Source organism: Ptychodera flava, chromosome 18 (assembly GCF_041260155.1).
Source record: "Ptychodera flava strain L36383 chromosome 18, AS_Pfla_20210202, whole genome shotgun sequence".
In the NCBI taxonomy this organism is placed as follows: domain Eukaryota; kingdom Metazoa; phylum Hemichordata; class Enteropneusta; family Ptychoderidae; genus Ptychodera; species Ptychodera flava.
Window position 1 is genome coordinate 10885488 of NC_091945.1, and position 13886 is coordinate 10899373.

Here is a 13886-nt window from a genome sequence, read left to right on the forward strand (position 1 = left end):
CCTTACGGGCTCGGCTGCTTCGTCAGCTTAGGCTTTCAAGCGTTTCGGAGCGAAGTAGGAGATTCTCCTTACAGCTGCCACAGGTAGTGCGTCGATGCTTTTCCCCCCTTTTTTTTCTCATCAGCTGTATGCACACAACCCACTTCTCACCTTGGCCATGCGTGACGAGCACCCACATCTTCTCGACGTGCAAGTTGCGTAGTTAACAGGTCGGAAACAAAAGGGGACGCCTGTCCACGCGTGAAACACCCGCCAAGCAACGGACCAGTCCAGTCACTGCAACCCCGCACGAGTCAAGTCACCTGGGCTAACGGGTCATAAAAAGGACTTTCAAAAACCGGCGACCGCGTCAATTCTCGTACATTAGTGTTTTAAACTCAGATTCTCGGATTAACAATGAACGTACCGGTCTGGTGTCTGCTTGTACAACTGCTATTCGTCTTCACGTCGTTAGAAGCAACAACCGACGCAGCGAGAAGGAATCAAAACAGACTTAAAAGTAGGCAGAAGATTAACCTTCATTGGCTCTACGGACAGCTTGGTGAGTGTAATCCACGATGATTTTATCACGGCAGTTTCTTTACCGAGTGCCAGTTTATATACAGTCTGCGTAGAGTGCCAGTTTATATACATCCTATGTAACAGTTCAGTCAGAGACTCACACTGTATAGGCTATGTGTCTCCCCTATACCAGCGTTAGCGAGACAAGATTCTCGATCGCTGTTGTACTCTCAGTCCAGGGCGAGGCCATATGTTTCCGTCCGCCAGATGTCTAGCTCTACTTAATTACCATCCTGCGAGGTTCTCATGCCGTCAGTTTAGCATCAATCATTGTTTCACGGACCTAACAGACTAACGAGGTGATTAAAGGTTTCGCGTGTACATGGAAATTAAAAACCGAGCAGCCGGGCTAGCTTGTTCAGCAAACCCTGCACAATTTAACAGGTTTCGTAATTATTAATTCACAGGAAAACGAAGCGGAGACAGTTCGTTCGCCAAGGACGGAGACTTTCAGTTACATGAAGCTCGTGAAAGACTGCCTTACGAAGGCAGTTATGATCCAGCCGAAAAGGTAGGCCTGTTGTACATCATGCCAGCTCCGAAAGGAAATGTTGCATTTTCATAGTCATTTTGTAATTCATCGATTTTTCAACCTGAGACGAATAGATTGATCGAGAAATTCAAAGTTTATCTATAGATTGGTTATTGGTGAATGCTATTGGTGAATGCAAATGATTAACAAACGAGGGGCTAGTAGTTTTGTCCGCTTTTTAAGGTTCTTGCCGAGCGAGTGAACAGATATGAACATTCGCTGCTTCGATTCAAACCAGGATGGTCCTAGACAACGCACTGCGTTGCTAGAAAGCACCAAACCTGATTCTAGCTATGCGAAATGGCACTATTTGATGGGCGCTGACGGATTCAAAGAGCAGGCTATAACATTTCATCTGAACGCTTCAGTACACATCCTTGTCAAGACGTTTAAATGTATTGTATTACACAAGTTACCGGTCCTGTCGATGGTTGTGCAATTGCATTACCAGCTGAACGCTCACGCGTAAATATCCTTTCTCCTACCGTCTAAGTTCGCGTACCGGACACTTTACCCGTTGCGTTTGTCTTCATCTTCCTTGATTAAGTTAGTGACGACCCACTCCATCCCTTATCCGCACGTGTTTTCTGTGAAAACGATACCAATGAAAACACCTCATAAAATTACAACGCAAATTCTACTCATGAAACTCTATTCAACTGGCTTGCGAAATGTAGACAGCGACTTTTATAATTTGCATCTGGAAATACGAGACAAGCTTTTCAATTTCCGAGATGAATGTAAGTTCACATTTCACGTCACTCCTCGTTCGTATTTCAGGTCTTGTGGGTTTGATCAACCCAGCCGAAAATGTACGGAATATGACGATATTTATAGTAGTAGAATTGATTGAAATATCTTGACGGGTTGCACATGTATGCGATACCACTTCCAACAAAGCAAACATACATTATAGCCGAAAACGTCAATTTCGCTCCGAGGGGAATGGCATTACATTACTTTCGCCGCGGAGTACTTTGGAAAACCCCGCTTAGATCTGTATCGAGCGACATCATTTGAGATGAATCATACGTGTTGTCGTGTAGGCTACGACAGTATCAGTTACACAAAGTTGCTGATGCGAATCTCAACATCGATATATTCATCTAAGATGAATCATTGTTGTAATAGCTAAACAAGATGTCAAAACACTGTCAACCACAAGAAGAATTTACAGGCTTGAATAGAGACATAAAGGAAGAGTCTATACAACCGAGTTAACACATTTTTACGGCGCATCACTTTTTTATCATTGAAACTTATGTATTTATTTATTTATTTATTTATTTCTTCTTTTTCCCCTTTAGAACCAACCCACAGAATTGGAAGAACAGCATAGCGTTCCTTTTGAACATGCGAGGAGAAATTCTTCCATTTTCAAACTCTGTCTCGGCCTGTCGTATCCGGACACTTGGAAATGCAAGGTAAGTTACCTCCCCCCTCCCCCGCCCCCATCCCTTCCCAACAGGAAGTGAGATACGTCTTTTTGCATATTGACGTCGAAGCTCAAATATCGTGACAGCAAGCGGCGTGGACCCGGGAACAAATCCCATTACAGTCATAATCTGACTATGCACGGAATTGCGCAGTTCTAATTTTAGGTAATCGAAGGGGATAGCGAATGGAATTAAGTGTGCGTGTTTCATACCGTATCCTGGCGTCCTCCTTTCTGGTAATTCTTCTCGTTGTTTATATATTGTCAGTGTAACTATCTATGAAAAATGTATTGCTTTATGCTGTGACGTAATCTGGCCATCTACGCACTGAAGATTCTGTTGTCTTAGTTTCTACTTTCATTCATGTTTGCTTTTTTTATTTATTCATTTGATCAGATGATTGACTTGATTGTGATGGAGAAGATTCAAGCAATGCTACAGAAACGAGAGATGTATCTAGTATGAAACGAATGAAACATGGTGACAGATCATTATTCTCTGTAACTTGTTAGGGACACTGGCTTTTGTCAACCATTTCTAGCAATGCTGAAAAAATCTTATTCATTTATTTTTATTTATAATAGATTGATTCATTATACATTCATTCATTTAAAATCTTGCGTCCATTGGACACAGTAACGTTGCCATTTAAATTGGTTTAGTCGTGAATTTAATTTTTCAGTCAAAAAGAAAAAAAATGTGTGCTTCCTGTAAAAAGTCTCCGAAAAATAGGATCGGTTGAGCAAAACATTTTCTATTTTTCTTGTATTTGTTGCTCATAATTATGGCTCGCAGATATCCCATAAAGAAGATACACACAAGATTAATGTATTTTTTTCATTTTATGTGACATCTCGCGAGAGTTCGTTTTCGAAAAGAATTCTATTTACCATAAACACTAGCTAGGTCGCTGCCGGGCTTCTGCCCGAAACACGTATTTTCTCCCTTGGGTTGTATACAGTATACATTATTCAGAGCGTCAGTCACGTGACACAAGTAATGGCTAATCTTCTGTCACCTTTAACTGAATGTTACACATTTTTAAACGGTACCCGTGGGAGCCTGGGTTTTGGTTGCACCTGTAAGAGTCATGCTGAATTCCACATATTCTTATTTCAAGCGTCGTGTTAAGCTCTTTCCAAAGCACTGGCTTCCCATGTTGATAGCAAAAACTACGGATCGAATAAATGTCACTTGCGACAAAAAGCACAATGTTTTATTAAGAGGACGCATTGACATTTCATGTTACTTTATTGGGAAAAGTAAGCGAAAAATAGATTCTCATTTTTGGAATGTGTTTACAGCTATTTCAAGTCAAGTAACTTATCATTGATATATTTAAATCTTTCATTCATTCTGTACTTTTCTTTAGTTCCTTTCTTTGGTTTTGGAGTTCGATTTACATTTTAAAGCCAACTCGTACGAAACAGAGAAAAATAAAGAACTCGGGAAACTTATTATTAAATTCGTGTCTTGTTCGATTACCTATTGCGCATGTGCCATTTGAAATTAGTTTATAAAGGTCGAAACTATTATTATTGTAGTTAACAATGAACCTTTCCATCTGGCGACTGTTCCTTTCGCAAATCTTCGAGACAACCTTTTCTTTTGGATTCCATAACTGTATGCTTAAGGTAATAAGTGCCTCGATATTGAAAGACTTAAAACGTTTGCTCAATATTTCCTCAACGTAGCTTTCAACCATTCTCTTAACAAATCAAGACCGAAATCAGGGGTCTCCGTGCAAATTGTGGTACTAGAGAAACAGATTACCTAAGGCTGAGTGATTATTTATCGAAAAACATGAAATTTAGAATGGCAGCCATCCCTATGTTAACTTTCTAGAGAAAAATTGAATTTTTGATTTTTACGAAAACAAACCTGTGAAAGCTGTAGCTTCGCATTGAGCTTGAAAATGAGCCCTCACAATTGGTAAACCAAACACGTATTGTATAACTTTGAGAGTCCGAATATTTCTCCTCGAGGCGCATTCAAACCTAAACAGGTCGCGACTCACTACGTCTGTACACTTGCCCTTTTGCCATTATAGTTAAAAAGACAAAAACCACTTGAAGGGATACATTTACGTAAGAGACTAACCCTGCCGTTTTTCAAGTATTTGCATTCCCCGCGGCATCTAGAGAATTAACCCACTGTCGCACTTCGATGCTACTCAATTCACTAGTCACCGCGAATTTTACACTTCTCCATACATTGTAACAGAAGTGTGTGGATTATATTTAGAAACTGAGCGTCAGAGCAGAATCACACAGTTTTCACGACGCACTTTTGTACATGGCTACTGAAAGAAAAATCAATTTGCCACTATAAATACAAGTTATTTAATGCTTTTCATCATTTCGATTTCACCCATGGGCGTCTTTTGTATTACTGACATAAAATGTCAATAGTACTATCTGGTCAATTTTAAGGTAGAACGCGCCTCGGGGACAGATATTCGGACCCTCAAACTTTTACAATTCTTTTCTGATATACCACTTGTGGGGGTTCATGTTACAGCTCTAGGTGTAAAAAAACTTTTCACCGGCTTAGTTTTTCAAAATTTCGAAAATTTTGTTTTTCCTCCATAGAGTTAACACAGGGATGGCGGCCATTTTGAATTTCAAATATCGGTAAGTCTTGGGTTATTTGTTTATCTAGTACCAAAATTTGCACGGTGATCCCCGATTTTTATTCCTGATTTTGAAAGAGAATAGCTGAAAGATTCCTGAAGGAAAGTTTGAGCAAAAGTTTAAGTATTTCACTTTCGAGGCGCATACTACTTTAATAGTAACCAGTTTCGAGGAGCATACTACGTTTACGTTAATGTCATTTTTTTAAAACTTTATTATAAAATCTAATTAATGCCATCCCACGTAGAATGCGTAAGATTTGTCAAAATATAGTGTTTAACAAGTGTACAACCACCAGAGAATAAGGGATTCGGAAAAGCTAGATATCGATATCATTAAAATTAATTATATGTAAATTACTACCTTCAGGGTTACTAGTTATACAGCCGCTGCGACTGCTTGCCTCTAGCAGATACAGAGATAGTGGATAAAAAATCCAAAAGATTTGTTGGAAAGATCTCATCGGGGAAGTTCATACGCAATGTTGCCGTTTGTGTCATTTTTCCGGTAATCTAATGATAGAATATTTAGCGGAAAAGTACTGAATAATTTGAACCGTCCTGAAAAAAATCGAGCCCTACGTCCTTTGACGTCGGGTACCATAGGTACTTACCACAAAAGTCGGAGACTATACTTGCAAAATGATTCTTTATATATTTTGGTGTTTAAAAATACCATATCCAGAAATTTAAAGGTGGCTAAAACAATTCCATGATTATTTTGCAAAGATAAAATTTCTTTCTTTCGGTGAATGCATATACAGAACGTTTTTGCGAATGTTTTGAAGAAATTATTATGATTCAAATATAAGTACTGCTTGTATGTATATACTTGTATCAAATTAGCCTATTCAGCGACCTTGAAGTTTGCATCTTTGGTATTACGCAAGAATAATCAGGCTCATTCAGTACAGCCTGAGCAAGGAAAGAAGTGCGTAAAAAATCAACACGCGCCACTCAGACAGTCAGCAGCAATGCAACGTCACTTCATTCCAGTGGAATCTTTTGAAAGACCAAATGAATAGAAACTGTGAAGATTGCACTTACATATTATTTAATGAAAAGATCTACACAATACGGCTAATTGCATCAATTTTTTTCAAAAGAAATGGTGTATATTTAGTCCAGTCAAAGTAGGGTTAGACCCACTACAAATTGCAACAGAATTATTTTCGTCAGAATGCATTTTGGAGAGGTACCAGAACAACATATTAAAAGTTTGCTCGAATCTACCTTAGGCAAGTATGTCTAATTTGCATAAATCAAATATGGCTGCCAGCCGTGCGACAAAATAACATAATTGGCCATTTATCACATGTTAAACGAGCCATTTCAGTGATTTCAGAGCCTGACATGACTTATTTGGCATAGGGAATAATTTTGGACATATAGTGTTTTACATAGGCACTCCGTTAATTTCCATAATTCCAATATGGCGGCCAACATTCCTACAAAGACGTTTTCGGTCATATACCACGTTTTAAATAAGATATTTCAGTGATTTTAAACTTAAAAATATATTTCTTGGGCATGGACAAACAATTTTGGAGGAACAATGCTTTACGTAGACACTTTGTTAATTTCAATAAATCCAATATGGCGGCTAATATTCCTACAAAGGACATTTTAGGTCATATACCACGTTTTAAACAAGCTATTATAGTGATTTTAAAGTTTCAATATACTTCTTGGGCATGAATAAACACTTTTGGCTGTTCTTTGTTTTACAAAGGCTTTTTGATAATTTGCATGAATTAAGTATGGCTGCCAAATTAATGCCCCATGCTTAATAGCTAATAAAATAAATAAGGTTCTTGTATATTTTTAGCACTAGGAATCTATCAAGAAGAAACAATTAAGTCCGTGGACATTTATTTTTCAAAATTGTGATTTCTCTATATATAACGACTGTTAATGATTGATAGTTGTCTGAATAATGTATTCTCTTTCTGAATATAACATTTGATTTATCTGTGTACTGCATTATTTGTAATTTCTGTAGATGTTTAATACTGTACTTCGTCAAAATATGTAATCAATAATGTTAACTGTTTAAAAAAAGACATGTACAAAAACTTAAGTTTTTAAGTTAGACTGAACCCATTCTTTAGATGTGTGCATCTTCAGTAGATCCCCTTGATGATAGGCAAGAAGTCATCACAAATAGCAGCAAAAATACAATATTCACAAGAAACCTAAAAAAACAGAAAAAATGATATGACCAAAATAACAAAATGCCATAATACACACATATTAAAACTTAGCACTGTTGCAAACAATGTCAGATTCATACAAACTTTATGAACACACAAACACACAAAAATTGAGAACTGTATGCTTAGCAAGGGCTTAAAATTAATCCAAACACCTAATTATCCAAGCGGAATCCAACTGTTACACAATACAAGTACATCTGGAACAATGACACTTTGATATATAATGAGACTTAAAAAAGAACGGTCTGATAGTCATTAAGTTTGCTCATGTTATTCGAAGCTAGAAAATTCGGTGGGATTATGAGTACTGGTGATTTCTAAGTGTATTGTCTTTTTTTTTAATTATTTTGTATGGGATAATCAGTTGTTTTGAAAATAGATTCTTAAACTTTTTTTCAAATTCACACCGCTTTTCACGGCATGTTTGGTTTTCTTAGTTCTGATGTATGGACTTCACTGTTGTGAAAAATAGACTCTCTTCCTTGGCTTTATTTGCTACTTTTTGTTCCACTTGCCTTCTTGCTTTATGTACTTCTTCCCAATGACGTGTTCTATTTCCCGTTTTTCGTATTGTCGGTCTTGCCGGTTTTTGACTACAGTATGTCACTTCTGTGTAAAATCATTTTTGTTGTTGCATGGTCTAATGCACCGTAATGTTGCTCTAGATGTGACATGGCTTTCTGTGTATTAACTGGAATGTATTACTTGCTTTTGTGTGTTCCGGTGGCGAGACACCTAGACAACTAGGCCTGAATATGTTATTTCTTGAAAAGCGATTCAAACGCAAATTTAAAATATGGATGCATTTTGTTGATGTTCAATTTGAATTTATTGAGCTCGTGTTGCATTCCAATAAAGAAATATTCCGTCTCAGAATCTCAGCCAAAAGGTATTTGTTACACATGTTGCTGTATTTTTCTTATTTCTGTATCGCGAAATGTAATGTCAGCTATCTCCGGTGAAGCTGGAGATCCCATACTGCACTGTCTTTATCAGAATTCATTGTTAAATTCAAACTTTTTGTTTCTCTAATTTATTTCTAGCATGGCTGGCACACATTTTGTTTGTAGTAGTTTTCCGATCATGTAATCGTTTGGTAACGTTTCCTGAATTAATGCCATGTTGACTGAGTCAAATGCTTCATTGTGTTACTGTGGTTTGCTTTGAAGCATTGGCATTACGCGAAGTAGACATGTTGTCTAAATTGAGGTGTTGCCAACACTGTCAGATGTAATTATCAACTGAGCAGTAATTCAAGTCGATCACAGTGAAATCAACTCTGCCAAAGGGGAAACATTGTTTTACAGTAGCTCAGATTTAGTCAAAACAATTACACCTTAAAGCAAGTTGTAAGACTTGGACAGGCTTGGACATATGTGGTTTAGACTACGTCTGACCTCCTGCTTGACAATGTTTCAACTTTTGCAGAGTTGATTTTTTTTATGATCGACTCATGTTACCGCTTAGCTGTTAATTGCACCCGACAGTGTTCGCAACACCTCGATTTTGACAATATGTCTAGTTCGTCTAATGCCAATGCTTCAAAGCAAACCACTGTATGTACTAGTATGTCCATGTATACTACGTCTAACGTTACCAAAGTCGCATTGTTTGGAACTTTGATTGTCTCGATTTTCCGTATAAATCTGTTGTGTATAAGCTTGTATTTTTGTTGTTTTCCATGGTTTGTTTCGAAATGCGAAAGTTGGACTTGAGCGTCAACTTATCGAGCGTCGTATGAACTTTGTGCCTGATGATCGAGCTTTGTGTATTTTTGGCAGAAGTTATAAAAAGTGGTGTTTGTATTTACTGTTTTATGGACTAAGATGTACGTGTGGTAATCAAAGTGTCTTTTATCAAAGATTGTACTGTTAGGTTGTTTATTTCTTATATTGTTCGTATTGTGCCATCTGCTGTTAATCTTCTGTGGTGTCGCTGCTCTCCCAGTAGTTGGTGACATGTCCTTATGTTATCATCAGCGTCTAGAGCTGCTGTGTCCATATATTTATCAGATGTTTAATTGCTGTTTTCTTATTTTAGATAGAATTTTCAATGCCTTGCGTTCTGCAAGCATCATGTGATTTTTCTGGTTTTGAAAGGGGTGTTCACAAGGGTCAGTTACTCAACTTTCAAATAAATTTCTAAACTTTGTATTTTCTGTTATTTTGTGAGGTCCATTTTGATTTCAGTTTAAATGGGAGTTTCATGGTTGGTTTATGTCTCATAATATATCGAAGAGTCATTTTTCCTGATGAACTTCTTTGTATCATGTAACAGTTTGATTCTATTGGGCTGATTATGTATTTGAATTAATTTCAAGGCTAAGCACGCAGTTTTCAATTTTATTGATATTAAAAGCTATTAAACAATGGGGCATTAATTTGGCAGCGATATTGAATTTATGCAAATTATCAAAGCGCCTTTTTAAACATTGAATCGCCAAAAGTGTTTATTCATAACAAAGAAATATATTTAAACTTTAAAATCACTGAAACAGGTCGTTTAATACGTGGTATATGAGCGAAAATGTCCTTCGTGGATATGTTGGCCGCCATATTGGATTTATACAAATTCACAAAGTGCCTAAGCAAATCATTGCATCTTCAAGATCGTTTGTCTATGCAAAAGAAATAAACTTTTAACTGTAAAGTCACTGAAATAGCTTGTTCAATACGTGGTATATGACCGAAAATGTCTTTTGTAGGAATGTTTGCCGCCATATCGGAATTATGTAAATTAATGAAGTGCCTATATAAAACATTATATCTCTAAAATGACTCCTCGTGTCAAATAAGTAATGCCAGACTTTGAAATCACTGAAGTAGCTTGTTCAATCTGTGATATACGGCCAATTATGTTATTTTATCGGATGGCTGGCAGCCATATTGGAATTATGCAAATTAGACATATTTCCCTAAGGTAGATTCGAGTGCACTTTTAATATTATATATTATAGCCCAAACATGGGACTATGTGCCCGAGGGTAGGTGACCATTTGCCCGACGTAAGGAGGGCAAATGGTCTCCTGCCCCGAGGGTACATAGTCCCTTGTTTGGGCTATAATATTTTTATTACATGCCTCTCTTACTCAGTTTGCACCAAAAATATTTACGTTTATTGGCAAATTATAGTCAAATGCTTTATTTTCATTTTAGACGAAAAACGGTTAGAAATAGAACGATTTTCATCATCGAATGGCGCATTGATATATTTAAACTACTGTTATGCGGTTTATCAATATTTTTATGCGAAATTTTCCCAAAACCGGATTTTCTGTGCAAAACATGCAATTTCAAGACTTTTACGTCGAAAAGTTTTCAAGTTGAAAATAGTTCCGGTTCACTTTCAGTCCAGTGATGACAATGCGACCCGCGACGTCATCGGCGAGTTACCATTGAATCCTATGGAGCGCGCGACGTTCGATATACGAGGCATGTAATATGTTGTACTGGGTACCTCTCCAAAATTTATTCTGAAGAAAAAAATTCTGTTGTAATTTGTGGTGAGTCGGTTGCTAAAATCTCGTAGATTGACTGGACTAATTGACCATATGTTCGGTCACGAAAAACTCTGTTGACTGTAGCATTACCTGTAGCATTAAGTATTTCGTGTCTTCTTGTGAATATTTTGAAGGCAGCAAGGGTCACGTGACGTGCATGTGGAAAACGATTGCATGTGTGGACGACGGAAAACTGAACAATATTCCAATAGTATTTTCACATTAAATTTGGCGCTATTTCTTTAGAAAGTGTCACAAAATAAGCAAACAATGCTTGTTCTGTGTAATTTGGTCAGTGTTCAATGCTTGATCATACTGGAATTGTTTTCGGTACAATATTCAGCGTTTGGTTCCGTCCGATACTATTCTGTCTACCGGGCGCTAAAAGACACCAAAGGTCATCAGATTGTTGCGTTGAATTTAATTGTTCAACAAGAGTGCAGTGTCAGAAGTCACCCGCTGTGTGTGTAGTCTTGTCATGAAAACCAGATGAGCATATTTACTGCATGCCCCTTGGATTAGCATCCACAGTGTCTATGGTTACACGGAGGAGAAGAAAAACATGTGTCGCGCGTGACGCAAGTACATCAAAGTACATCTCCATGGAATTGAAGTGTGGCGCGTACAGATACAAAACGTGTTATTATGAAACTCCCTATCAGTTTTCGATAATGATTACATGAAAAACGACTTAGGTGTCGATACGGATTCAATAGGTGTGCTATAAAAAGGAAACTAAACAATAAAAATTGAGATTGAGATGATTCATGCTATAAAATATCTTGTCAATAGAATCTCTGACAGTCACCCGGTCAAGGTTGTGACTTCAAGGTAGTGGAGATAGACGTTTAAAACCCTTTGCACCCTGACCCCCTGGTACTCTATGACGTCATCGGACATTTCTGTCCGAGCCGGGTTCAAAGGGTTAACGCTAGATGTAAAATATCCTTGCGCACAGTGTTATTTTGACTTTCTTTAAAATCTGTTCGATACTGGCCGACAATGGAAACATTGTTTAAGAATGCCCTGCATGTAACTAAATGTCACAAAGCGTTGAATGTGAAGAGTTATGTAATAAAAATGTCATTGCCTGAATACATGGGTTTAGGTGCCCTCACAGCAGGAGACAATTGGCCCGACGCAAGGAGGGCAAATTGTCACCTGCTCTCGGGCCTATAAACCCATGTGTGTGTGCGTGTGTCTGTGTGTGTGTATATATAGAGAGATATAGATAGATATATCTGTATCTATATAAATATAAATATATTTGTATATATATACACAAAATATATACAATGTGCCATATATATATATATATATATATATATATATATATATATATATAGATATATATATATATATATATATATATATATATATATATATATATATATATATACGTTTGTCATCCATGCTATGCCTTTCTTGCCATTATCCTATTGTTAGGAGGGTACTGATATGAACATGTATGTAACATGTTAACATACGAATTGATATAGATTTCGTAATTAGGCTGATATGTCAAGAAATTATTCATCAAATTTCTTGAAACTTGGTATGGATGTTGAGCTTATATTGCTTTGGCATTTGAATGAAGAAATTTATCAGATAAACAGATAGATAGATAGATAGATAGATAGATAGATAGATAGATAGATAGATAGATAGATAGATAGATAGATAGATAGATAGATAGATAGATAGATAGATAGATAGATAGATAGATACATACATACATACATACATACATACATACATACATACATACATACATACATACATACATACATACATACATACATACATACATACATACATACATACATACATACATAGAGAGTTAGAGAGAGAGAGATAGATAGATAGATAGATAGATAGATAGATAGATAGATAGATAGATACATAGATAGATAGATAGATAGATAGATAGATAGATAGATAGATAGATAGATAGATAGATAGATAGATAGATAGATAGATAGATAGATAGATAGATAGATAGATAGATAGATAGATAGATAGATAGATAGATAGATAGATAGATAGATAGATAGATAGATAGATAGATAGATAGATAGATAGATATTAGATAGATAGATGGATAGATTGATAGATAGATAGATTGGGTAACCACATACGTATAATGAAAATGTACAGATCTTGGTAATATGAAAGTGTGTTGTATTTCAATCCATGAAAACAATAGTATTTACGCCGTCCGCCCCGACATATGTCAGAGATGTAGTCATCCGCGTCGTACAGCAGTATGTTCACCAGCGTTACGTGTAGAGAGAATGTTGGTTTTAGTGGCATGTAACACATTCTATTCACGCCACGAATCGCGGCAACATTGTCGATTGAGCTGACAGCAGCAGGAATAAACACGATTGGAAATAACACGATTGGAACGAATTTGGGATAATTGGATCTTCATATTTTTCAAAAAAATCTCAAAAGTGTTAGGTGCCCTATAGCTGAACACCCAATGGGTTTTATTCATATTTTGAGAATGAAGTGAATATTTGACAAGATTTTGAACATTAGGGAAACTTATTAAACTTCGTTGCAGTGTAGGCCTATTCCTATGTCGTATCAGTATGAGTCATTTGTGCTACGTCAGACATGAGACAAAGTCGAGTGTATGACACAGCACAAATAATATGAATGCTGATACGTCACAGGAACAGGCGATAATAAATAATCACAAATTTAATAATAACATGACTTTGTATATGTATGTATGTATGTATGTATGTATGTATGTATGTATGTATGTATGTATCTATCTATCTATCTATCTATCTATCTATCTATCTATCTATCTATCTATCTATCTATCTATCTATCTATCTATCTATCTATCCATCTATCTATGTACGTATGTATGTATGTATGTATGCATGTATGTATGTCGGACGTGTCTACACTACTTGTTACAACAAAAGACACTGGGTCGCGGGGTACTGGGTAACTTAAAAATAGCAGTGTGGACATAAACAATCGTAGGGTC

The 13886-nt window shown here is 36.6% G+C and overlaps 1 protein-coding gene across 1 annotated transcript; it reads left to right on the plus strand.

The window, feature by feature from the left end:
* Window positions 1-218: 218 nt before the first annotated feature.
* On the plus strand, window positions 219-3994 carry LOC139117794 (uncharacterized). Its single transcript, XM_070681047.1, has 4 exons — window positions 219-541; window positions 969-1072; window positions 2401-2517; window positions 2926-3994. Exons 1-4 carry the CDS (start codon window positions 397-399, stop codon window positions 2992-2994), a joined length of 435 nt encoding a protein of 144 aa, XP_070537148.1. The 5' UTR covers window positions 219-396; the 3' UTR covers window positions 2995-3994.
* The last annotated feature ends 9892 nt before the right edge of the window (window positions 3995-13886 follow it).